Raw genomic sequence first — 26553 nt, forward strand, 5'->3', positions numbered from 1 at the left:
ACCAATGGTTTCCTCCTCTCACCTCTGAGATGTGCTAAACTGTTTTTCTTCAGTTTCACCAGCAATCTGAGTGTCCAATGATGGTAGGCTTTATGACGGAGATGTTACTTTAAACATTTTTGGCTTGCATGTTACTAAAAGAACATATTTTGAAGTAACATACGTGTTCAAAGTTCTTTGTATAGTGACTGTATGGAGCAGTACCTTATCCTAGTACAAACGGTCAAGAAAAGGCCACACAAGTTCTCAGTAGGGTTTAGGCTAGGTGAGATTTGTAAGTATACTGTAATCGTTTAGGCCTTTACTGTTTAGCCAAGTAGTGGGCTACTTTAATGCATGTCCTGTGTAGAAACCATGGTGGCTTTGTTTTAGTTTTGTTTTGTTTTTCTCCCTGCACCACTACTTGAAGAAATGGTCTTCTAAAAAGTGTTTTTGGTAGGATTGGAAGTTGACTTTGAGTACATTTTCATCATGAAAAGGTCCAGCAAGCTAATCTCGAGTCAAAATGGATGTCTGTGTCTGACATAAACTAGCCACTGGGCCATCAAGCGTCCCTCTCATCTCATCAGTCCATAAAACCTTTGAATAATCTGTTTCAGATATTTCATGGCCCAGTCTTGACATTTCAGATTATGTATTGTTCAGTGGTGGTCTGTTTCAGCCTTCCTCACCTTGGCCATGTCTCTGAGGTCTGAACACCTTGTACTTCTGGGCTCTCCAGGGAGTTCTGGAATATGATGCCACTGCAGGATAATGGGTTGTTTTTTCTTGTGATGCAGTTTTGGAGAAGCTGTACTGTAAGGACTCTCTCACACTAGCGTATAACTTGGATGAGGGCTATTTGAAGGTTTTTTTTGTTTTTTTTTTTTTTTATCAGAGAGCACTCGCTCCAATCAACACTTTTCTTATGTGGACTCGGCATGAGAAAACAATTTCTGCATGCTGCTTTTGGCAGCGTATATCAGACAATGCGCACCAATACTAGTCTATGGGTGCATGCAAAACATCGGACTGCACTGATGTCATCTGAGCTCAGTCTGATTTACGCAGACAGACGATGAAGAAGATGGAGAATTTAATCTCTCCATCTTCTCGCCTGTGCTTCTCACACATGAGAGAATCTGATCACCGTGCATGACACTCGGTGCAAACAGTTTGATCGTAATATGATTTGCATTATGCATCCGATCCCCTCATTGCTAGTGTGAGTGACCCCTGAATAAATTACTCAGGAGGCCTTCAAGGGAAACGTGAAGGTTGAAATTGGTTGACGACAAATGTCTTTTAAACAAAATAAAATTAAAAATCTGCCTTTTCAGACATTCCAGTTCTCCTGGAACATCAGATTATATATCTAGAGAGATATAATGGTTTCCGTACAATAAATAATAATGCATCTGAAAAAAAATCAGGCATCACCGGTTACCTATGAAGAAGAGTCTGGGTGCATTTCATATAAGGTAATGGAGCTTGTTCACCGGTATTCTAAAAAGCGGGAAGTTCTTTTCTCGGAGGGAAGGGGGCTTGAAAGAACTGTTTGAAAAAATGTTTCTTTTTTGAATACAAGTGAATATGGTCTTCTGCCTTGTTGTAGCTATGAAATGACCTCAAAACCAGTGATGCTAGATTTATTTATTTAATTAAATTTATTGTGATCTGGGCTGTCAGAAGCCTCGGTCACTTGTGGAAGTATCCATGGACATAGTTGTCTTGCTATTAATATATTATGGTAGATTTTAATACTTGTGTCTATATTTTAAGTGTCAATCACCTGTGCAGAAAAAAAACCTCCCCTCCCCTAAACAGTGACATCTGTCAGGGGCGTTCTCCAGTTCACCAGATAGTATAGTCTTGCATTTTCGACATCTGTGTTTATTTTTCCTATTTGTGTTCGGTCTATGAGATGATCATAGTTACATTTCTAGCATAGACGGCCTTGTGTCCTACTGGTAAGGATTAGAGACTCCTCTGGATCTTGGCTCGCACAGCGCCCAGGGCTGTAGGTGTAAAGCTTCTGCATGAAAGAGCTGCCTATGTGTCTTCACTTTTACACTCCATGAGGTCTCACCGTACGTCATGTAATTCTACCTGTCCAAGGAAAGATTACGAAACCGAAATGCACCTAACAATAAAAAAGGATTCAGTAAGTTGTGAACTGTCGGATCGTAATCCCTGTGTCAATAAATCCTGTCCCACCCTTTTAAATCGGTTGTTCTGGTGTAGCACGTTTTTATACCTCGTTGTAGTGGGTTTCTTGTTTTGTGTTTTTTGGGGTGTGTTTTTTTTTTGTTTTTTTTTTCTTTTTACATTTTGCTGTCAATTTTTGGCTCAGATGGGTCAATTTGTAAGTCATTGTTGCCCGTTGATCCCCTTTGAGGGGGCAATTTTCATGTATATAATGGCCATTTATGCCTAAATGCTGTAAATTTTAAGTAACACACTCATTGGATCACTGTAACTAGAAGGCCTCAGTCTCCTGATGTCCTCTTCTGAACCACTCAATTCTTGACATGGGTTACATGCATTGGCTGTACCTTCTAGCCGAATTAGAAGAACCAGTCTTCTCATGTTGCTCTAATTACGGGAAATGTGAGGGTTTTTTTTTCCCACTTTTACACAGGCCAAGTGAGACCTTTTAAAACAACTGCCAATTGCTCCATGCAAGCCTATGAAGCGCACGTTTAATGGCCTGTTTAGAGTGGCTGACCACTTTACCGTGCGTACAGCATAATCGTTAATCTGATCAGTCTGTGTACATAGATAATGTTAGACACCAAGTCATTTTAGCACAGGCCGATGCGTGTTTAGAGGGGCCAGAACTAGGCAAACGAGCCTTCTTAGGAATACTTGTTCCCCCAATTATTGACCTGTCTACATAGGCCATACTGATGGTCTACCCCATTACAAATAATGGTTTAACCTCACGCTGAGACGTGTCCACAGTATGGTTCATCTCCGGCTTCACTCAGTTGTGTTTTCGACTTTCTCCTCATATGTTCCTTTTTATTTTATCTGACATGCTCCACCAGTCGGCATAATTATTTGTATTGGAAGAACCTGTTCCTCATTTGTGATGTCTGTGCATACTGCACCCCACTAAGGCCCTGTGCCCACGGGAGCTTGTTTCTGCGGATTTTACCGCAGAAAACCTGCGGATTTATCTGGATTTTCCAGATAAATCCGCAGGTTTCAGCATGTACAGACACTCCCCATGTTATCCTAAGAGACATGGGGAGTGCTGTGTCCATGTTGCGGAATATACTGCGGATATCCCTCAGCCGCACATAGCTACATGTCAATTATTCCTGCTGCATTACCTGCGGAAATCCCCTTCCTTGGTCCCATACTTACCTGCCTTGATAGCAGACACCCGGTCATTTTTCCTCGGTGCACAGGAGCAGGAAGGAGGAGGTGGGCGGGGCCTGCACGAGCTCCGGTCATGTGACAGCCGGAGCTAGTTCAGGCCCGCCCACCTTCTCCTTCACCGTGCAAACACGGCCACCGGAGAGAAGTGCTGCGTGATGGAGGGAAGTATGAACGCCCCGATCACTCAGCACTTGTTCATGCAGGGCCGAAGCCATGGTACTGTATCCTTAATGCAGAATGCCCGCACCATATCCGCAGGACATACCGCAATAAAACCGCAGCATGGAAACAGACAAAATTGTGCTGCGATTTTCTGGGAGCTCCTGCGGAATGTCCTGCAGATATAACCACAGGACACTTTCCCCCGTGGGCACATAGCCTTAGGCTATGTTCACACTACTTTTTATTGTATTGAGGATAGTTTGGCGTAGGTCCGCTCCAAAACCCATCTGAAAAAGTGCTAACCGCTCAAAACAATGAACATAGTGAATTCAGTGTAAAAATGATTTGAGTTTTTCAGCATCTTTTAACAGATTCAGATTTCTGGCGACAGATTGGGTAAAAGAAGTGAGCGGGCCTTCCTTTATGCGTCTTGCACGCTCTGTACTTTACAGCTCAAAAAATGCCTGACGTTTTTGCATATTTTGTCAGCGATTTTGTGTCGAAAGCAGCAAGTAGTTTCTTCATTGTTGAATAGAATTAAAATCATGATATTAAGATAGTCTGAAGGGGTTTTCCTAAAATCCAGATTTATCACCTACCCATAGTACAAGCCAGAAATGTCTGGTCACAGACAACCACCACTTGTGTATCGGTAGTGAATGTTTATTATGGGGAAACCCCCCTTCTGCAATAATGGAATATCAAGTACGATGTGAAATTCATCCCGTTTGCAGGAGATAAGCCCTGCGTCTCTGCTGGGTCTCACTCAGGTTATCCTTGTGTTGCCAGCAAAGACTGATGCAATTATGTAGTTTATTATTGCACTTTGGATGTCCTCATGTACTCGTTATGAATGGTCTCATTCTCCACGTCGAGAGATACTCTGTGATTGCCAGCGGTTTATTCCTGGATCGTCTCCTGCGTTCCATTTAGTTAACTGCAATATAATGTGACCTGGAGATTTACAAGGGCATGCCCGTCTGTAACACTATCCCAACAGACATGAAGCACCCACGTGAATCGGGGTCTGTGCCTGGAACTGAACAGAGCCTGGCAAAAAAATAATAAATATATATCTCTGTGTGTGTGTGCGCGTGTGTGTGTGTGCGCGTGTGTGTGTGTGCGCGTGTGTGTGTGTGCGCGTGTGTGTGTGTGCGCGTGTGTGTGTGTGTGTGTGTGTGTGTGTGCGTGTGTGTGTGTGTGCGTGTGTGTGCGCGTGTGTGTGTGTGTGTGTGTGTGTTTTGCAGGTTTTTTTTACATGTATGCAAAGTACTTATATTTTAGGAAAAGCATTTCTTGCAGGAGTCTTGTCTCTACGTGTAATTTTTTATATATGAGCTATAACTAAATCGTTTTCCCAACTTCTTTACAACTTTTTTTACAACCCAACCTACAATAGCCCTCAGCCCAGTAGACCACTGCGCAACCAGCTCTGTCCTCACCTATTGTACCATCACCCATTCAATGTAGACTGTGAGCCCTCGCAGGCAGGGTCCTCTCTCCTCCTATACCAGTCTGTCTTGTACTGTTAATGATTGTTGTATGTATACCCTCTTTCACTTGTAAAGCGCCATGGAATAAATGGCGCTATAATAATAATAATAATAATAATAATAATAATAACCCAACCCCCTTGTCACTTCTTGGCTAGGTAGAGATTAAGCCCAATGAATTTCTAACCCCTACAGTGTGGTCCTGGTGCATTCCCTGTTTATTATGTAACCTGCTGAGACTACAAGTCCCACAATGCCTTGCATGCTACGCACAGGTTGTTTGAGTCTTTTGATACATCACCAGTGTAAACTGAGAGGGCGGGGGAACTACACACCGCAGTAACACCCAATATACTAGACTGGAACCATCCACTCTTGGTTCTTGTGATCGGTATATGTGATGTCACTAGAGTCTGGAGGAAATGAAGTCACCGGTCATGTTCAGCCGATACGCCGTGTACTTTCCTATTTGCTAGTTATGAGTGAGATTTTCACACTTCTCATCCACACTGAGTAAACTTTTCTGTGTGGAAATTGACAATTTTGGAAGAATGTTCAGTGGGTTTTACCCATTGCCATGCGTAGGGGGAAATCTATGCCAAATCCCCCAGTCTATTGATATATTATGGCAGATCCACAGTAGAATCTGCATCGGAGTTTTCCCTTCCCTGTCGTGTGTGAATGAAGCCAAATAGCCATCATGCCTCTACTTTAGGATGAGGTGCAGTAAATGGAGAGTTTCCGTGTAATTAGAAATTGTGTAACGAAGCCTCTGATAAGTTAGAAGCGTCTGTTTCACCAGATGACAAAGTTTCCCAATAACCTGTGATGCTGGGTTCCCTCCGCCGCTGTCTACCATAACCGGTGCTTGACATTGCTGCATATTTGTGACTGTCCACTGAGGGGGGAAGCTGTCCTCCACGGAAAAAGCCTGCGGCATTCATGTCTGTCGCTCATTAGCAGGAAGTATCTGCTGATCAGATGGTGGTTTTGGTTTCTAGTCATATGCTGCTGCGTGTGAAATGGCTTGGTGATCATAAAAAGATCTCATTGGATGGAGCTGGGGGAAGTGAAAACTGATGAGCCCGCACTGATAATCTAAGTTTTCTACCACCACGAGGAAACACCATGTGTTGTCTAATTCTGAAATATTCCGGAAATGAGTGTCCATGTATAATTGTAGTTTGCCAGTCCTCTGCTCTGTGAATGTGATCTGACATGACTGAGGGTTTCTTCCCACAGTTGTAGCCACTTATACTGTTCAGTTTATTGGGTGTTTCCAGGACCACATGACAGCACCACAGGAGTTGCTTCCTCCGCCCTCTACAGGGACAGGAACACAAGAGGTTAAAAACCCCTCCCAACCTCTCCAGTGTTTTTCCTGCCCCTGTACAGGACGGATGCAGGAACTTACCGGGATGTACGGGGTCCAGGTGGATCGGGGGGGGGGAGGGGGCCCTGCTCTCTCTCCTTCCGGCTTGTCAAGATGCCCCAGGCCGACACCTTGCAGCGCGAGGTTCCTCAGCCGCGCCGGTCGAGCAGCAGCTCCCGGCGCCTGCCGCTTCCCTCCGAGGGGAGGGCTCTCTGCCTCCTGCCACCAGCCACGCGATACTTCCGGGAGGCACGGTGTGGAGAACGCCGGCGCATGCGCAGACGCCACACTTCCTGTTTCTGGGTTAGTGCGGCCCGGGAGTTTGGCGCGAATTTCAAATCGGGAATTCGAACGGCAGGACGGTGACCGGGCACCTTCACTCAGGTAATAAAACCTGGAAGGGTAGGGGGGGGGGGGGTGGATTGATTTTTGCTAGGCTCTGCATGTCAGCGCTGTGATGGAAGACAGTGAACGTTCAGACACCAAAGCCCCTAAGGATGCCCAGGTCTCTGTAAGTGTCAGTCCTTCAGGGTTTCATTGCCCTGTAAGCCAGGAGACTTGTCTGAGCCTTGTTCTTTTTTGCAGGGTGGAGGTTCTTCTGTGGGTTCTGGCACCATCCCCAAAAAACAAATGTACCACCATGTGATTCTCATAGCCCCGTTTTGGCCCAAACGGATCTGATTCTCTTTACTCAGAAACCTGTCAGTTGCAGATCTGGTCCTCCTTCCCCTGACGGGCGATCTCCTCAGCCAGGGTCCAGTGCTTCACCCGGACCTGGATCACCTTCAGCTGTCGGCCTGGATCTTGAAGGGAGGTTCCTGAGACGTAAAAGCTTGTCGCTTGATGTCATCTCTACACTCCAGGCAAGTCGTAAGCAGATTACCCGGACCATCTACGGGAAGATCTGGAAGAAATTCTGCTCCTTTCTGGGTGAAGAACCTGCTGACAGCTCTCTGCCTAATATTCCAAAAAATCTTGGATTTCCTGCAACTGGGATTCCTCAAGGGTCTTACGCCTAGCACTTTCAAGGTCCAAATATCAGCGCTCAGCGTCTTCTTTGACATGCCACTGGCGTCTAATCCCTGGATTTCCAGATTCGTGAAGGGGATTCAGCGCCTTCTCCCTACAATTCGGGCCTACAATTCGGCCCACAGTGCCTCCCTGGGATCTGACCTTGGTGCTCAATGGCCTTTGTGATTCTCCGTTTGAGCCCTTGTCTACCATTTCGATGGAACATTTGTCCTTTAAGACGGTGTTTTTAGTGGCCATCACCACAGCTAAGCGGATTGGTGAATTACAGGCTTTGTCTATCAGGGAGCCATATCTTCAGGTGCTGGATGACAGGATTGTGCTGAAACTTGATCCAATGTTTCGCCCCAAGGTGGTCTCCTCTGCTAATCTAGAACAGGAAGTAGTTTTGCCATCCTTTTGCCACAACTACACGAACCAAAAAGAACAGCGGCTGCATTCCTTGGATGTGAAGCGAACAGTACTGAGCTATTTGCAGGCCACCCGGAACTGGAGATTGGACTCCTCCTTATTCCTTCAGTTTAGGGGAACAAAATCGAGGCAAATCGGCATCTAAGGCTGTCCTGTCTCGATAGGTTGAGGATATTGTGGACCTAACCCATCACTTGGCGGGGAAGACCCCGCCAGATCACCTTAGAGCCCACTCCGCCAGATCACTAACTACCACATGGGCAGAAAGGGCAGGGGCTTCTCTGGACCAGATTTGCAGAACTGCCACTTGGTCAGGTCCCAACACTTTTTGTAGACAATAACACAACACAGGTCACTACCTATAATAGGACACTCCAAACATTAGTTATTATGCACATGGGAGGAAAATACCATTTTTTTTTTTTTACCCCCCTTCCAAACAGGAGTACACACAAGTCCAAAATAATCAATTGTATTTTTATCAGTATCAAAAAATTGTAAACAACCAACACCACATAATTATAAAAATAGTTGCAGCACTCAATTAATAATCTGGACAGCGCAGCATACAATTGCACATGAGAAAAAATACATAAAGTGACTATGTGCTAAGATATTATATAAATAACAGAGATTAAATTTATCATGAACGTAGTATGTTCAGGGCTATAAAGAATACAAGTGCAAATTGCACATAGCACCCTCAATACATAATATTACAAATTCATGTACTCCATGATCATTGATAAAGAATAGCACCATCTAGCCAATGAATGTAACAACCAGGTCGCCGTTTGGAGCTCTGCTGCAGCCTAATAATTGTATCCCCTCAAGTACACGGAGCCGACCTACTGAATGCCCGCGGTCATGCAGCATTCGGCTCACCGAATAACAATATATTAAAGACCGGCAGAGAGAGCTACAAACAACATATATTACCTGGGTAAATAGTGCAATGTGGCCGCTGACGTTCGATTCCCCGACGTACGTTTCGCCGCCTGGCTTCTACAGGTGCTACATTGGCTAGATGGTGCTATTCTTTATCAATGATCATGGAGGACATGAATTTGTAATATTATGTATTGAGGGTGCTATGTGCAATTTGCACTTGTATTCTTTATAGCCCTGAACATACTACGTTCATGATAAATTTAATCTGTTATTTATATAATATCTTAGCACATAGTCACTTTATGTATTTTTTCTCATGTGCAATTGTATGCTGCGCTGTCCAGATTATTAATTGAGTGCTGCAACTATTTTTATAATTATGTGGTGTTGGTTGTTTACAATTTTTTGATACTAATAAAAATACAATTGATTATTTTGGACTTGTGTGTACTCCTGTTTGGAAGGGGGGTAAAAAAATGGTATTTTCCTCCCATGTGCATAATAACTTTTTGTAGACACTACAAGTTGGATATTCTGTCCTCCCACCAGACCTCGTTCGGTAGGAAGGTGCTCCAGGCAGTAATCCGTCTCTTTCCCCCCCCCCTACCGGTAAGGTTTCCAGGATCCACCATGACAGCACCCTTATTTCCCTCCCTTTTTTCTACTGCGTGCGCATTTACATTGTATGTAGCTCTCAAGCATGAATAAACGTGGTGTTAAGGTGGTGTCACACACAGCGACGACGACGTCGCTGCTACGTCACCATTTTCTGTGACGTTGCAGTGACGTCCCGTCGCGGTCGCTGTGTGTGACATCCAGCAACGAGCTGGCCCCTGCTGTGAGGTCGTTGCTCGTTGCTGAATGTCCTTCATTTTTTTTTTGTCGTCGCTCTCCCGCTGTGAAGCACACATCGCTGTGTGTGACAGCGAGAGAGCGACGAAATGAAACGAGCAGGGAGCAGGAGCCGGCGTCTGGCAGCTGCGGAAAGCTGTAACCACTGTAAACATCGGGTAACCAAGGGAAGACCTTTCCCTGGTTACCCGATATTTACCTTCGTTACCAGCCTCCGCCGCTCTCGCTGCTAGTGCCGGCTCCTGCTCTGTGCACATGTAGCTGCAGTACGCATCGGGTAATTATCTCTATGTGTACTGTAGCTAGGAGAGCAAGGAGCCAGCGCTAATCAGTGTACGCGGCTCCTTGCTCTCTGCACATGTAGCGATGTTATGATCGCTGCTGCATCGCTGTGTTTGACAGCTAAGCAGCGATCATAACAGCGACTTACAAGGTCGCTGTTACGTCACAGAAAATGGTGACGTAACAGCGATGTCGCTATGTGTGAACCCAGCTTTATACCCATCCTGGTGTGGTACTTGAAAAGCCACTGGAGAGGTTGGGAGGGGGAGGGGGTTTTAACCTCTCCTGTGGTGCTGTCATGATGGCTCCTGGAAACATCATTACCGGTAGGTAGTAATTCCTATTTTTCCAGTAAATGAGGCGACATGCCTACTGCATGGGGACCTAGATTAAAAATAGGAAGAAATGGACATAATGCACACTGCTGGCAATCCAAAGATATCAAACAGGCACAAAGTGGATGACATGCAGGTCATTAGTCTACGTGTTTCGAAACAGTCAGGTCTATTAATGATGTGGTTTTCATTCTGATGGAGAAGCCAATTTGTGTGCCTCTTATCACTCCCAGAGCTTCACATCTTGACTTCTCCCATGAGACGCGAGCAGAAGTTGCTGCTCTGGGAACTAATGGAATAAAGCATCAGATCCTGGTGTACAATTTTCTGTAGGCACAAATGACTTTTTTATTTCTAATGCCTTCACCCTGGATTCATATCCTCCTGGTATCATTGAGATTTGTATAGAACATGCACTGTTACTTTACTACAGTTTATTGTTAAAGGAAATCCTGTGTTTGGATTCGGGCAGCATCAATCCGAGCCTGGCTGCATGGCTGATGAGTCTCTCCAATGTATGCATATGGGCAATCAACTGGGAGAAAACGGCCGAGGCCGTGCCAGACTAGTCGGGTCTCTATGTATATACATTAAGTAAAAAGAGCTCACTAAAGTCCATTACTCGTATTCTTAAAAGGATATATACTTTACTGAAACATCGAGTGTGCATCCCTTTTCCTTTTCTTTTATATCCCCACCTACCTTCTCCTTAATGTTTCAATATAGTATACTTTTATGAATGTGGCAATGGGCTATTACTGTCCATATCTATACATGAGACAAATTCTATATTGTACCATTGTTTAGAACATACATAGACATGTGCTATTTTCTCCAGCTTTAAATACACTGTGTATACTATATGGGCCATCTGGATGGGTTGGTTTGGATTTGTGTCCAAAAGCACCGCATTTTTATGACCTGCATTATAGAGGATTATAGAGCAAACTGCTCAAAGCCAATGTGGAGGGGAGCATTGGTCATCGATGACAGAAGCTGGCCAGCAATTTATTGTGAGCAAGCAACATGTTTAATGTGGTGGTGGCATTACAGGGTTTGGACAAGGGGTGTGTGTGTGTGTGTGTGTGTGTGTGTGTGTGTGTGTGTGTGTGTGTGTGTGTGTGTCTTTGTACTGACCGCAATTGGTTTCTAACAATGTAACTTACAGGGGCTTTCTAGTACAAAAAAAATGTGCTAATGGTTTATCAGTAAGATTAGTCACTTATTAATGTACTGTCCTGTACCTGGAAAAAGTTACGTAAACCAGTCTCTTCTGCAGTTTATCTTCTGTGAAGTGGTTTAGGCCAGGTTCACCGTCCGCTTACGGAACACCGTTTCCAGACCGGCTGCCGATGTTCTGACCCAACTCTATAGCCTTGTAGACTTAGTTAAGGTTGTTGTGTTTGGGTCAGGAGACCTGCGCCTGACCCATAAATTGTGGTCCGTACACATGCAGTGAGAGGTAATTGAGCTTGGTCAGTCTGTTAGGACATCTTATGGACACACTGACATTTAGCATCCGATGCGAGAGCATTCAATGTGATGTGGTAATGACCCCCCGGCTCCCGCTCTGCTGCGAGCGTGAACCAAGTGCCTTTATACTGGGATGCGATCCCGCAATCTGAGCACAGCTGCGGAGGAGCGGGAGGTACTAATCTCCCCTACGCCTACATTATCAGCTGATGTGTATATTGCACTGCACTTTGGTGTAAAGCGAGTGCAGTGTGATGTTTCTCTCGCACCCATAGACTTGTATGGGTGTGAGCGAATACAGATCAGAGTACACCTGCTAATACTGCAATTTTGTTTTCTGTCTGATTTTAGGCTTGAGAAAAAAAATTGGACATGGGAGCCACCCCATAGTTACATTGGTCCAAGTGGAATGTGTTTTTTAATTTATTTATTATTTTTTTTTTTTTTTTTTTTTTATTATCGCATTCTACCCACGCCTTTTTACTCACCGCGTGTTCACTGCTCCCTTCTTCCTCTCACTCTTCCCTCTCTGGCATGTGTAAACTATCCCTCCAATCAGTAGATTATGAAAAAGGGGGAAAGGATAGAACCTGGTCAGTATCAGAAATGTGGTGTTTCGAAGACTGTTTCCATGCACCTTGTAATTAGAAGGGCATAATGCACCTTTGGGGAGAGGAATCGTGTGAACTGTAGTTATCTGCATAGATTTAATATCCCCAACGAGTCCTGGCGACATAAAAACAAAGGTGCAGCACAGAGCTGGGCAAGATGATTAAAAATGGTCACTTCTAATCTCGGGGGGCATAACCTGGTGGGCGCTCAGTCTACAGTGCCTCTCTGAGGTCTCTATAAACTCCAGGATAATTCCGCAATTGGTTTTCTTTGAGCTCTGTGCTGACTATATGTGTATGTACGGTAACCAGTGGCTATTTAAGAGCTCATAGAATAGGATTTCCTCCAGCTTATTACTTTAAAAGCATTTCTGCAGTTTTACAATTTGGTATATGAATATATGTACTATTAATATAATCGGTGAGGTGCTACCACCAAGCTTCAGCCTTGAACCAGGACCTTCATTAAACGTGATATGTAGACAAGTTGGCAATTTTAAAGCTCTCCCCTCTGCTTTGGTATGGTTTCATTTTAATGACCTCACAAGTTTTGATTATTTGGATGAACATTATTTATTTTTAATTTTTTTTTTTTTGGTTTTTTTTTTTGTGTTTTTGCAAGCGCAGACATATGTTCTTTTTTAAAATGTTCTTTATTTTTTTTTTTTCTTAAGGGTAATGATGAAGAAGCGGTCGTTGATTTGGGGAAAACCAGCTCTTCTGTCAACACAAACTTTGAGAAGGAAGAACTGGAAAGTAAGTGTCCTTGTGTGCCGCTGGTTTCTTTAGTGTTCGACGTAGACGGGATCTAATCCTTTAAAATCATGTTCTGTATAAACTGTGGGGCTTATTCAACATTGAGAGAACACAGGCGCCGGATTTTTTTTTTTTTTTTGTAAAGCTGCTTAACAACCAGTGTAATATGAATTGTCCTCTGTCTTGATGCCGTACCCTTGCACGTGTGCTGGATCTTGGCCGGCCCTGTGATTAGTCGCTTTAGATCTGCTAGGAGACACGTTCTGTTCGTTCATTTGATGGAATACTTATTGTTACATTATATTTAATCCAAGAAAGAATAGCTGCAAAGATGTTCAAAACCTTGAGTATGCTACAATGAAGTAGTAACTACTGTGTATGTTATAGTGAATATAGGGCGAGAAAATGCTTTGGATTGCATGTCTTAAAATATCATAACCCTCATTGCTGTTGTTGAGCAGCTGCATATGTGCCCAATGGTAATGTACCATAGAAAGTGCGATCTATGCGTGACACACGGAGACCAGGTGTGCAGCTCCTTGTAGTCGTGTGTGTGTGTGTGTGTGTCCCTGTAGATCAATTTCTAGTTAGTTTTTGCGACTTCCAAAATCGCCTGAAAAATGTTTCTTGGCCTATCAGGTCGTCACAAGGGTGCCGTGCAATCTGCCCTTCTGCATGGTACCCGCTCCTCCTTGGTTACAAGTCCTGTCAATTTGGTGTTGCTACCAACAGGTGTACACAAATCCTGAGGAACACTCTGCACCACACCCACCAACCACCCATTGGGCAGCCTGAGGGGAATAGGGCCACCCAGATGGCGGGGGTGGAAGAGGGAGGGCAGAGATGTCAGTTGTTGAGTAGAGTTGAGCAGTGAGACAGCGTTGACAGGACAGGTCACGCTGTGGAGCTGGGCTCCTGTACCCGTCCCAGGTGCCAGACGTTGGCCTGGCCAAAAGGAGCTGGAACCCGGTCGCAGGGGGTAGTGACAGGGGGCACGGTGCTGCTACAGAGAGCAGGCCGGCTGCCTTATGCTACAGGGGCCAGGGCACGGCGGGGTACGCGGACCCTAGTCTGGAAAGTAGCTTCACGCAGCCCAGTAATTCACCCGACTGGAACGGAATCTTCAGGAATCATTCCCCACCCGCACCAGAATCTAGATACTAGCGCAATGAGGGGGATAGGACTTCCCAAAATCGTCCAGAAAGTCCCAAGCGTGAACCCCGAGAGCAGGCTCACCTTGCTAGCCACGCAGGTGAGCGGGACTTGAGTAGTCTTAGGCGAAAGGGATCCACCAGAGCATTTCAGGAGTTTGGTTTACCTGCTGTCAGCGTCAGTGACTTTGGACTGTGTGAGTACCCGATATCCCTTCACCCCAACGGGTTCCCCACTCCATCCCATCACCGGGCCCCGGGACACCAAACCCCCTACCCACGGAGGGGTCAAAACATCCTGCTGCTTCACATAGACACCGGGCTCCCCAACAGCAGCGGTGGTCTCTCACATTACCACGCACCGTGAGTGGCGTCACGAACATTAACCCATTCACCACCCCAAAACACCAAGCCCCCCCCCCCCTTTTTTAACTAGGTACTGTCCAGTAGTATGTTTATAAACCTCATAAAAAGTTGAAGTATTTAATGGCGTTAAAGACTACACATTTCCATCCCACAGGGAGTAGTAAAAAAAAAATATATATACTATGTATAATCGTGCCAATTAGTTCATTTTCATTAACTATGGTAGTCTATAGGTGATGAGTGCCACTGTTAGTTTAAACAGTAGTTTGGACGGAGGACTGAGTCTTTTACCCCCTAATTAAAGTTATATAGGGAACTATAGAACCAAATTAATGTAAGCCGCATATTACATTTTTATTACTTTTTAAAATTCCTTTAATGCCGTATGTATTGGAGGGGCTGTGGTGCATCCTTAGCTTGGCCTAGAGCTCCGTGCACCATTACACCACCTTCGGTTTGTTCCTCCTTTCTGATTGACGGCACTAGCTTGGCCAGTGTCTGGACCCCACCGACAGCGCTGAGTGTGCACACTGACTATGTAGGAGTCGGCACTACACGGGGGGTGGGGAGGCTCCTTTTTCATCATTGCCTCCAGATTGGAGCCACAAGTCGCTTTACTCTGAAGTGTTCTTAGGCTATGTGCGCACTAGAAAAGTGATTTTTCTCAAGAAAATTTCTTGAGAAACTTCTGGGAGTTGAAGATTACCGCACCTGCGGTAAAAACCCGCACCAAATCCGCGGGAAAAACGTATGCGTTTTTGCCGTGGTTTTGCCGCGGTTTTTCCGCAGGTTGGTTCCTGCGTTTTGTTTTTTTTATGCTGAACAGAAATAAATAATATAGATAATAGATAGATAGATGAGAAAGACCTATATAATGTCCCACCCCCCTGCATATTCTAAGCTGGCACCCTTTAGTGACTTTCATGTGGCACTAAAGGGTGCCTAGCCTTGTATTTAGCCAAAAAATAAATAAATAATTAAAAAAAATGACGTGGGGTTCCCCCTATTTTTGTAGCCAGCTAGAGTAAAGCAGACGGCTGCAGCCTGCAAACCACAGCTGGCAGCTTCACCTTGGCTGGTAATCCAAAACAGAGGGCACCCCACGCTGTTATTTTACATTAAATAAATAATTTAAAACAAAAAACGTGGGGTCCCCCCAAAATTGGATCACCAGCCAAGGTAAAGCGGACAGCTGAGGTCTGATATTCTCAGACTAGGGAGGTCCACTGTTATTGGACACTCCCCAGCCTAAAAATAGCAGGCTGCAGCTGCCCCAGAAGTGGCGCATCCATTAGACGTGCCAATCCTGGCGCTTCGCCCCAACTCATCCCGTTGCCCTGGTGCGGTGGCAAACTGGGTAATATATGGGGTTAATGCCAGATGTGTAATGTCACCTGGCATCAAGCCCTGGGGTTAGTGATGTCAGGCGTCTATCAGATACCTGACATCACCAACCCAGTCAGTAAGAAATATAAAATAAACAACAAAAAAAGTTTTATTTGAAAAAAACAAACCACTCCCCACATTCCCTCTTTCACCAATTTTATTGACAAGAACAATCAAATCCTGGTCCGGCGTAATCCAATAAGGGGGGGGGGTCCCACGGCAATCCATACCATAGTCCATGTCCATACCATAGTCCATGCTCATGTCCCAGTCCATGAAGAACAGAATGTTCTCCATTGGCTGGGAGAGCAATGCAGTGACCTGAGCTAACCTCATTGGGTCAGCCCAGGTCACTGCAGGGCATGACAAGTGCTGCTGTCAGGAGGTTATATGAGATCATTACCTGCTGTGATGATCTCCTGCAGTCCTGCCATCAGCGCTGTCACTGCCTTCTATGCCCGCCGCGTTGTCAGCAGTATCGTGGGAGCCCGTGACGTCACCGCTAGTGACAGTCTCGGGCCGCTCGCGAGATGGGCATAGACAGCAGTGACCGCGGTGACGGCAGGAGATCGTCACAGCAGGTAATGATCTCATCTCACCTCCTGACAGCAGTGCTCGGCATCCCCGCGGCTGCACGCACTGCTGTGTGTCAGTGTCTGCCTGCGCTGCAGCGTGACAAGCTGCTGATACTGCGGGCAGACACTGATACACTGCAGGGCAGACAGCCGCGGGACACAGACTACACGGGCACCCGGAGGTCACACGGAAGTGCTTCTGTGCGGCGTCCAGGGAGTGTGACGTCTGTGTTAACTCTGCTCCGCTTCCTCTTCTGTCATAATGACATCACTCCCTGCAAAACCGCAGGCAGTGATGTACATTACCGCAGGTAAATCGCGGTTATACCGGGGGTATACCGCACATCATTTGCTACCTGCGGTATACCCCCGGAATTTCGCGATTACATTACAGTGAATGGAGTGAAATACCGGGGGTATACCGCAGGTACCTGCGGAAAAGAAGTGACATGCACATTTTCTCGAGAAATTTTCTCAAAATCTTCACAAAGAATTTTCTTGAGGAAAAAAACGCAGCGTGCGCACAGCTATTCTTTTTCCCCATAGGTTTTGCTGGGAAATGTCTACAGAAAGATTTCAAAGATTTCTCAAGAAATTTCCACAGCAAAACCGCGGGTAAATCCGTGGGTAAAACGGCCTAGTGCGCACATAGCCTTAGCGGCTTCATAGAGGCGGAGAGTATCGGATACGTGTTCCTCCCATGTTCAGCAGGTCACATTGTCTATCACCGCTGACATGTTCTGTGTTGCATTGAAGTGTGTGTGTGTGTACCTGATCCTCTCTGAAGCCACTCACTTCACTTCTGGGAGTATCATTGTAGCGAGCAGTGGCCACTGACAGGAGGCAAAGATTAAAGGGGGACTAAGCTTTTGGCCATGCTAGGGTGTACTGAAGCCCCCTCATTTGCATATGAGATAAAACTAGTTTTTAAAATCCTTACAGCAATGAAATTTATATTGCTTGTCTGATTTTCAGATGGGCCAAGTCCTTTTATATAACTCTCTAAGGCTAAGTTCACATTTCCGCTAAAATGTATCAGTCACAATCCGCTGCACTTGTAAACAACGGAATCCGTTTAGCGGATTCCGTTGCTCCCATAGACTTGTATGAGCAGCGGATTGTGACTGATGATGCTGCGTTGCACCTTCCGCCCGACTGATCAGTTGTGGAACGACTGACCGCCGGGCGGGAGGAACGCAGCATGTAATGTTTTTTGAGCAGCGCGATCCGTCGGATTTCGCTGCGCATGCTCTCTGGCTCCCTGCACACGTCACCAGCTTTGGTTGGTTACCTGATATTTACCCTGGTTACGGTGCAAGGAGCCAGCGCTAAGCGGTGTAGGCCCGTAACCAAGGTAAATATCGGGTAACCAAGGTAAACATCGGGTGCTTTGCTGTTACCCGATATTTAGTCTGGTTACGTGTGCAGGGAGGCCGACACTTCTCCGCTCGGCCCCGCCCCCTCCCGCACTCCGCACATGTATGTACACACACACACACACACACACACACACGCCTGTCCCCAGCCATGCAGACAAGCACTGCCACTGACACCCTAGTTTGGCCCCGCCCCCCGCTCGGCTCCACCCCCTCCCGCACTCCGCATGTACACACACTCACTCACACACTCACACATTCACTCACCTGTCCCCAGCCATGCAGACCGCAGCACTGCCACTGACATCCTCAGCGCCTGGCCCCGCCCCCCCACTCGGCTCCGCCCCCAGCATGTGTATACACACACACTCTCACTCTCACACTCTCTCTCACACTCTCTCTCACACTCTCTCACACTCTCTCTCACACTCTCTCTCACACTCTCTCTCACACTCTCTCTCACACTCTCTCTCACACTCTCTCTCACACTCTCTCACACACTCTCTCACACACTCTCTCACACACTCTCTCACACTCTCTCTCACACTCTCTCTCACACTCTCTCTCACACTCTCTCTCACACTCTCTCTCACACTCTCTCTCACACTCTCTCTCACACTCTCTCTCACACTCTCTCTCACACTCTCTCTCACACTCTCTCTCACACTCTCTCTCACACTCTCTCTCACACTCTCTCTCACACTCTCTCTCACACTCTCTCTCACACTCTCTCTCACACTCTCTCTCACACTCTCTCACACACTCTCTCACACACTCTCTCACACACTCTCTCACACACTCTCTCACACACTCTCACACGTCCTGCAGTCCCTGTGGCACTGACGTCCTCAGTGCCACGGCCCCGCTCGGCTCCCCCGCACACAACGGAATCCGACAAAGAATTCTGTTCTTTGTCATCCGTTGTACAGCGCATCAGTCACATGCGTCAAGCGACGCATGTGACTGATACAAAACAACGGAAATGTGAACTTAGCCTTACTAGACTAGTTTAATTTGCATTTTGGGGTGATAGACTTACATTAATTTGTATCTCAAGCATTTCCGGCTGAGAAACTGGCTCTAAAATGTGGTGTGAACATGTCCTGTAACTGGCAGAACTGTTCTCCGAGTGGGGAAACTTTTCTGCTACAGACTTCTATTGCTTTTGAAAACCAATGTGAAGTTGACGGCGGCTGCAAAAAAAAAAAAAAAATAACGCATGACATCACTCGCGTTTATATATCAAACTGTTCGTGTATTGCAAGACTTTCTTTCACTGCATATGACTGGGCTTGTGTACACACCTTTTAGTGTAGTTTGTATATTTGTGGATACATTTTTCACCCTATTCCTATGGCCGGACATACAGAACAATGTGACTGAAGCTCAGCATAGACTTGAACCTCATTAGCACTCTAGCACTGAAAATATTTATTTTAAAGGATAAAAGAAATGCATTAGGCCGCTTTCACACATCCGGTTTTTGCTGAGCGGCACAATACAGCGCTTTGCAGAAAAAACGCATTTTTTTTTTTTTTTTTTTTTTTTTTTCTGCCGCCGGTTGCGTTTTTTCTGCATAGACATGCATTAGCGCCGTATTGTGCCGCTTGGCCTTGCGTTGCGTCCGTTTTTTGCCGGATGCGGCATATTTAGCCCATGCGGTGGCTGGATGGAACGTTGCCTGGCATGTTTTTTGTGCGGCGAAAAAAACGCATCGCGCCGCATTTATAATGCAATCCTATGGACGCCAGATGCGGCGTCCTGTGGCAAAAACCGCATCCGGCCGCCGGATACGGTTTTTTTTTTTTTTTGCACTGCTCATTATCAAGCCGCATCCGTCAAACAGACGGGCGGCATGGAAAAACGTATGCAATGGATCCGTTTTTTTCGCCGCATCCATTGCATAGGTTTTTGAGCCGGATTGAGCCGCACTGCAAAAACCGGATGTGTGAAAGCAGCCTTAGGGAATGTGACATGAGTGGGTATTTGCATGAGTTTTATTGGATATTTGGTTACACTTCTTTTTTTTTTTTTTTTTTTTTTGTTTCCTAGTATTTTATTTGTGGACATGTTACTCTGTTGTGCATGAAGAACTAATAGAGCAGAGTCTGATTATTTTTGGCACCGGGTAGAAATCTGATACTGCACAGGACCCTGGGATTAGGGCAGCATTACAACAACGTGTTCTTGTTATAAGTGTCGTCGACCATGATATGATTGTTTTACCTTATCTGGAAAAGTGGTTACATAATTTCCTATAGGAAAGAAATAATAGCGAGAATACGTGCAACAGTCAGAAAAGAAGGAAGTCAAGTGCCTGATGTGCTGTTTTGGTATTGCAAGACAGATTACAATGGAAGGATTGATCCCTTGTATTAATTGGGAGAGTCCCGGGTGTGGTGTCGGGCTTCGGGTGCGGTGCGGTGTCGGGCTTCGGGTGCGGTGTCGGGCTTCGGGTGCGGTGTCGGGCTTCAGGTGCGGTGTCGGGCTTCAGGTGCGGTGTCGGGCTTCAGGTGCGGTGTCGGGCTTCAGGTGCGGTGTCGGGCTTCGGGTGCTGTCGTGTTTGTTACCTGAAGCTCCATAAAAGACAAATGGCAAAGCCAAGAATCGGTCATGACTGCATCGGGAAAGCTAGAAGAGCTCCATGAACAAAAAATAAGTAACACTGTCCTAAAGGATTTGATACTGATCAGCAGTGGTGGACACAGACCGAGTGCCCCTGTGCAGGAAAAATACATGGGGCCCATTTTTAATCTAATGGGTCTTCATAATGCACAATTCCAACTGCTTTGGAGGTATTCGTGGGCCCCCTTACCTCCTGTGCCCCTGAATAAATTGCACCAATCGTATGTCCACCCCATGATCAGGACTATTGTACAAGATATGAAAGTACCGGTGTACTTAAATAATGTAATTTTCTTTAAAAGTAAAAAAGAATACCTCTGTAAGAGAAACTTCTTAATCTGTCTCACTGGTTCCTTCAGAAGACGTGCCTACCAATATTCAATTGATTCAGAGAAAAAGCATGAAAAGTAGCCCATATAATAATTGACCCGTGCTAATATATGGAATGTTGATAGGGTAAAGAGACATATAGCGTGTGTGTGTTGTTGTTGTTGTTGTTGTTGTTGTTGTTGTTGTTAATATTATTATTATTAAATTATTTTATTATATATTTTGAATTTATTTTATATTCCTTCATATTCTTCCTGGATTTTGTACATATTTAAAAGGAACCTGCCAGGTGCAATATGAAGCCAGAACCACGAGCAGTTCTAGATGCATATTGCTAATCCCTGCCTAGCAGTCCCTGTATACACTAGCATAGATAGAGATCTTTAGAAAAAATATTTTTAAAGATTGTATATTATATGCTAATGAGCGCAGAGACTAGTCCCGAGGGCGTTTGTTCCTTAGCTAGTCGGCCCACATAGCATGGTTGCATGCCCCTGTGGGCGTACTAACATGCAAATGAATACGCAGCGATGCCGCACATACCTCACTGTCCATGGCGGCCGACGGAGGATGGATGCACAGTGCCCATGATCCGGAGTCCCCGAGGCTTCCGATCATGTGCACTAAATTTTGATGCGGGTGTAAGCTTCCCAGCTTAGTGAGGTACAGTGCGCATAACCAGAAGTGCTGAGGACTCCAGATCAATTGCAGTGCGCATCCATCCTCCGCCGGCCGCCAAGAACAGTGAGGAATGTATGGCATCGCTGCCCATTCATTAGCATGCTAGTACACCCACAGGAGCGTGCTACCATGCTATGTGGGCTGACTAGCCAAGGGGAGTAATGCTCTTGTGACTAGTCCCTGCACTCATTAGCATATAAGAAACTATCTTTACAAATACTTTTTCTAAAGGTATCTCTTTTTGTCTATGCCTCTAGACACATGGACGGTTTGGCAGGGATTAGCAATATGTACCCAGAACTGCTAGTGGTTCTGGGTGCAGATTGCACCTGACAGGTTCCCTTTAATGGAGCGATCGGGGCATGGCAAAGATTAACAGCGAAACAATGACCTAACTCTTGTCCACAAGAAAATCCAAATGTTCTAGCTAGTCTATAGCAGACTGTGTCATCAGAAAATTCATTGCAGTTTTCTTTTGTTTTTGTTTTTTGTTTTTTTTGTTTTTTGTTTTTTTGTTTTTTTTTTAATATAAAGAAGAATGACCTAAAAGTAAAGCCCCATTTATTATGGGGGGGTGGGGATCAAATGTTATTTTAATATCCAAATGAGTTGCGTGGCGTGTGTAAGGCTATGTGCGCACGTTGCGTATTGACATGCAGTTACGCTGCGATCTGTACCGCAGCGTAACTGCCTGCGTCCCCCAGCATAATCTATGAAGATTATGCAGGAGCCGTGCGCACATGGCGTATTGGAGCGCAGCGATTCGGCTGCTGCCCGAAGCGCGCGTTCTAAGAAGAGACATGTCACTTCTTTTGTGCGTATTGGTTCGGTCTATCGGTCTCTGTGTCTCCCGGTCGGTCGGTCTCTCTCTCTCTCTCTCTCTCTCTCTCTCTGTCTCTCTGTCTCTCTGTCGGTCTATCCCTCTCTCCCCTCTCTCCCCTCTCTCATACTCACCGATCAGCTGCTCGGCTGTCAGACTGCTCTGGCGGCTTCTCTTGCTTTTGAAAATGCCGGCCGCCCATTATTCAATCTCGTATTCCCTGCTTCCCCCCCGCCCACCGGCGCCTATGATTGGTTGCAGTCAGACACGCCCCCATGCTGAGTGACAGCTGTCTCACTGCAACCAATCACAGCCGCCGGTGGGCAGGTCTATGTAGTGCAGTAAAATAAATAAATAAATTAAAAACAAAACGGCGTGCGGTCCCCCCCAATTTTGATACCAGTCAGGGTAAAGCCACACGGCTGAAGGCTGGTATTCTCAGGATGGGGAGCCCCACGTTATGGGGAGCCCCCCATGTCAATTGTTTTTGCCATTTGGGTTTTGCACTGCAAAGCTGAGTTTTTGACCAAAGTTCTGCAACAAAAAGGCTGCAGTTTGAACTGCATAGTGCGGACAAGAAACCCAAATTCCCATAGACTTTGCTTGAAAAGCAGAACACAACCATTTTGGCATTAAATGCTGCAGTTGAAAAAGCAGTAAAAAAGCAGGTATAAAGCAGGTAAAAAGCAACGTGCGGACATAGCCTAAGGCCCGGGCTTACATTGTGTTTTACCCTGTCAGTGGCTCCTTTGGGGCTTACATGTGAAGCCCTGGAAGATAGGATTCAGGCTTGTGCATTGGCGGAACCACCTACTGTAATGATACAGATTGTCACTTTGTGCTCTGTTGGACATCATCTTTGGCCGTATCCACCCGTTCGATATGGGCTCCAAGACGCCGTCAGCCAGGTCTTGGAGCCAGCCTCAAATGGAACGGCTGAAATTTATATTTGATAGAACACAGTAAATCCATCTGCATCAATACAGTAAGTGGTCCGCCAGTGCATACGCCTCAATCCTGTTTTCTAGGGCTTCAGATGTAAGCCCCATGGAGCCACAGATGTGAGGGCAAAACACAATGTGAACATGGCTTTAAGGAACAAACTGATACATTTAACTATAAACTGGTTCATCCATTTCACTTATGTGTTTTATCTTCCACTCAGGCTGTAAATTTAACCTGAATCAGTTTCATAGATTAACCATATCCCAGATCCACAACACTCTCCTTAATCACCTACTGGGCTCTGGGCTAATAATCGTCCACACACAGACACAGACAGACACACACACACACACACACACACACACACACACACACACACACACACACCCACCTCCCCCTCCAGGAGTCAAAGGGTTAAGCATAATGGCATTTCTCAAAGACTAAATTATTACAATATCAGCTGTAAGGCTATGTGCCCACGCTGCGGAAAATGCGCGGATTTTGCCGCAGATTTTTCAGAAATCTGCAGCACAACTACTCCCCAGCCATTTCTATGGCATTTGGGAAATGCTGTGCCTACGCTGCGGATTTTTCCGCAGTGGAAATCGTGCGGATTTTCGTGCGGAAAAATCTGCAGCATGTCAATTATTGTTGCGGATTTTCGTGCGGATTTTGCCTATTCAATTGAATGAAAAAAAAAAATCACAAAATCCGCGTCAAATCCGCACCTATGAAAAGGTGCGGATTCCGGGGGAAAGCTGCGGATTTTGATGCAGAAAAATCCGCAGATAGTTCCGTGGGCACATAGCCTTATAGAGAAGATTACAGCACTTGCAAAAACCTAAGATTGCATAAAACACGAGCAAATTATATTAAGAGAGAATAAATTTAAATACAATTTTTAGTTTCTAGTGCTCCCTCAGAGGTTGGACACATACTGCATTGCTCACACCTAGAGGCTTATTGGCCACGCTGTGTGTATGTCTAAGGATATGTGCCCATGATCATGGCCCATACATCCTGGACCCGGCGGGTCCTAACCTGCAGAGCTGCGAGTCTCCTCCGCAGGAGACTGCAGATGCTCATGCCCGTGATCCGGGCTTGGGGAGTTGCGGCCTCTCGCTGTGTTCTCCCTATCGAAAACGCTTGTCTCCGCAGCAAAGAATTGACGTGGTGCAGCTCGGGAAACTGCACCGCAGGTCATTTTTCATTGCGGGAAAACCAAGCACAATGGGCATGGGATTTCTAGAAAACCCATCCACTGTGCTTGTACTGTACGACACAGCTGATGCCATTTTGGTGAGCTTTTGACTCAGTATTCTTCCAGTGATTGTTTTTTTCATCACACGTTGCACTTCTTCGTGTTAGTGGTAAAGTTTGGTCAATATGATTTGTGTTTATGAAAAAATCAAATTTTGACAAAAAATTGAAATTTTGCAATTTTCAAACTGTATTTTTATGCTTTTAAATGAAATAATTATCACACAAAATAGTTAATATCAGTTGCCACGTGTCTACTTTACATCAGCACCATTTTCGAAACCAAATTTCTTCACAGTATTTTATAAAGTTGAGCCGTGAAAAAAAGAAATACTGTTACTTTAGGCCCAAATTTTGCATTTTTTCAAGTGTAGCAGGAGAAAATAAATCCTATAATTTTTTTTTTTTCTGTGCAATTTCTCATAAGAACGCCAGTACCCCATATGTGGTGGAAACCTACGGTTTGGGCGCATGTAAGGGAGGAAGTGTCATTTGTCTTTAGGAACGCAAAATTGGCTGACCCCCATTTTGGAATTTACACCCCTCTGGGAATTTATCTACAGGTGTAGTGAAGATTTTGACTCCCATGGGCGTTTTCCAGAAATAAGTAGCAATGAATGTTGCTGAGTGAAAATTCCAAATCTGCCATTTCAGTGCCCAGTACATTTTAGTGCCCAGTTCATTATAGTGCCCATAAATTATGCCCAACTTCTGCTTCTAGAGACACGTGCCTGGTAATTTAAGCATGCTTGCCTCACTATAGTAATGCCAAACATGAACGTTAAATGTGGATTAGGCACACTGTAGGGCACAGGAGGGGGGCATTTGGCATTTTGAGCCCAGGTTTCACTGTTTGTTGTTTTTTTTTTTTGTTTTTTGTTTTTTTTTTGGGGGGGGGGGGGGGAGTTTGTGTGCAGCCATAGCGCTTTTCCAGAGTCTTTTTTTTTTTTTTTTTTTTTTTCTGTTATCAGTAACATGAAAACACCCTATATTTCCATTGACAAATAATGGCCCAGAGTGGGGACTTGTGATTATTTTTTTTTTTTTTATTTTTTTTTGGGGGGGGGGATTGAGTTGAAGCATGTATTGGGAACATTTTACATAAAATTTTGGATCATATTTAGACCTCATTAGCATGTCAGTATTTTTAATTCAATTTTCGTATGCCAAAGCCAGGAGTAAAGCTTAGAGATTTACTATAATTTAAAGACTGACATCCATTCTAAGATTTGGAGAGTCTCCTCCTTTTGGCATACAAATACTGATGTGTGAATGAGGTCTTATCCTGTGCTCTACATTGAGCACTTACATCAAGGTTTACATCGAAGGCTGCCCTGACACAGCCATAAATTCTCTCTCGCAAGCGAATCGGGCCTGTTTATCAGAGCCACTCACTACATGCTGCGATTTTCTCAATGACGAATTGTCATGAGAAAGTGTAACAAAAAAGTAGTAGCAGTTCTGTGCTGCTCCATAGTATTACATTGGTCCGAGTGGTATGTGATAAAACATCGGATAGCACTCGGTCGTGTTATATGCTCGTGTGAACAAGCCCAAAATATCCGAATGACTTTGATTGATGACACCCCATGGGATCCATTCGCTATAAAGTGGCAGCAGCGTTATATCTGGACTCCATCTGGACTCTGTCCTGCCGTGTCTGCTTTCTGAAGTGCACACACCTGTGTTCGTTCACGCTTTTATGCACCACTGAAAAGGTGGACACCGCCAGATCATAGGACACACTGAGTCCAAAGGGAGTCCCTCTGCCTGATTCTAGTTAGTTCTGTCGGGGCGTTGTCGGAATTGCACATTTCAGAGATTTATATGGAAACTCCAATTTTAGCGTAGAGCGCAGGATAAATGTGAGCTGAGCTTTACTGCGGTCTTTGGGAGTAAGAATTGAACGTTCAGGTCAAGAATGGGTTTTATTTTATTTATTTATTTTTTACGTCATTCATCGTGCGGTATAAGTGATTGGACAGTTTTATTCTTCAGGTTGGTG

At 45.3% G+C, this 26553-nt stretch overlaps 1 protein-coding gene across 8 annotated transcripts in view; it reads left to right on the plus strand.

Annotated features, from left to right (window-relative positions):
- SLC4A7 (solute carrier family 4 member 7) overlaps positions 1–26553 on the plus strand; it is a 156855-nt gene that overhangs the window by 48227 nt on the left and 82075 nt on the right. For all 8 annotated transcript variants that reach the window (XM_075315261.1, XM_075315259.1, XM_075315262.1 and 5 more), the window contains exon 2: positions 12952–13033. In XM_075315261.1, coding sequence (XP_075171376.1) covers positions 12952–13033 — 82 coding nt within the window. The remainder of the gene's footprint in view (positions 1–12951; positions 13034–26553) is intronic.

The sequence above is a fragment of the Anomaloglossus baeobatrachus genome, chromosome 6, assembly GCF_048569485.1.
Source record: "Anomaloglossus baeobatrachus isolate aAnoBae1 chromosome 6, aAnoBae1.hap1, whole genome shotgun sequence".
In the NCBI taxonomy this organism is placed as follows: Eukaryota; Metazoa; Chordata; class Amphibia; order Anura; family Aromobatidae; genus Anomaloglossus; species Anomaloglossus baeobatrachus.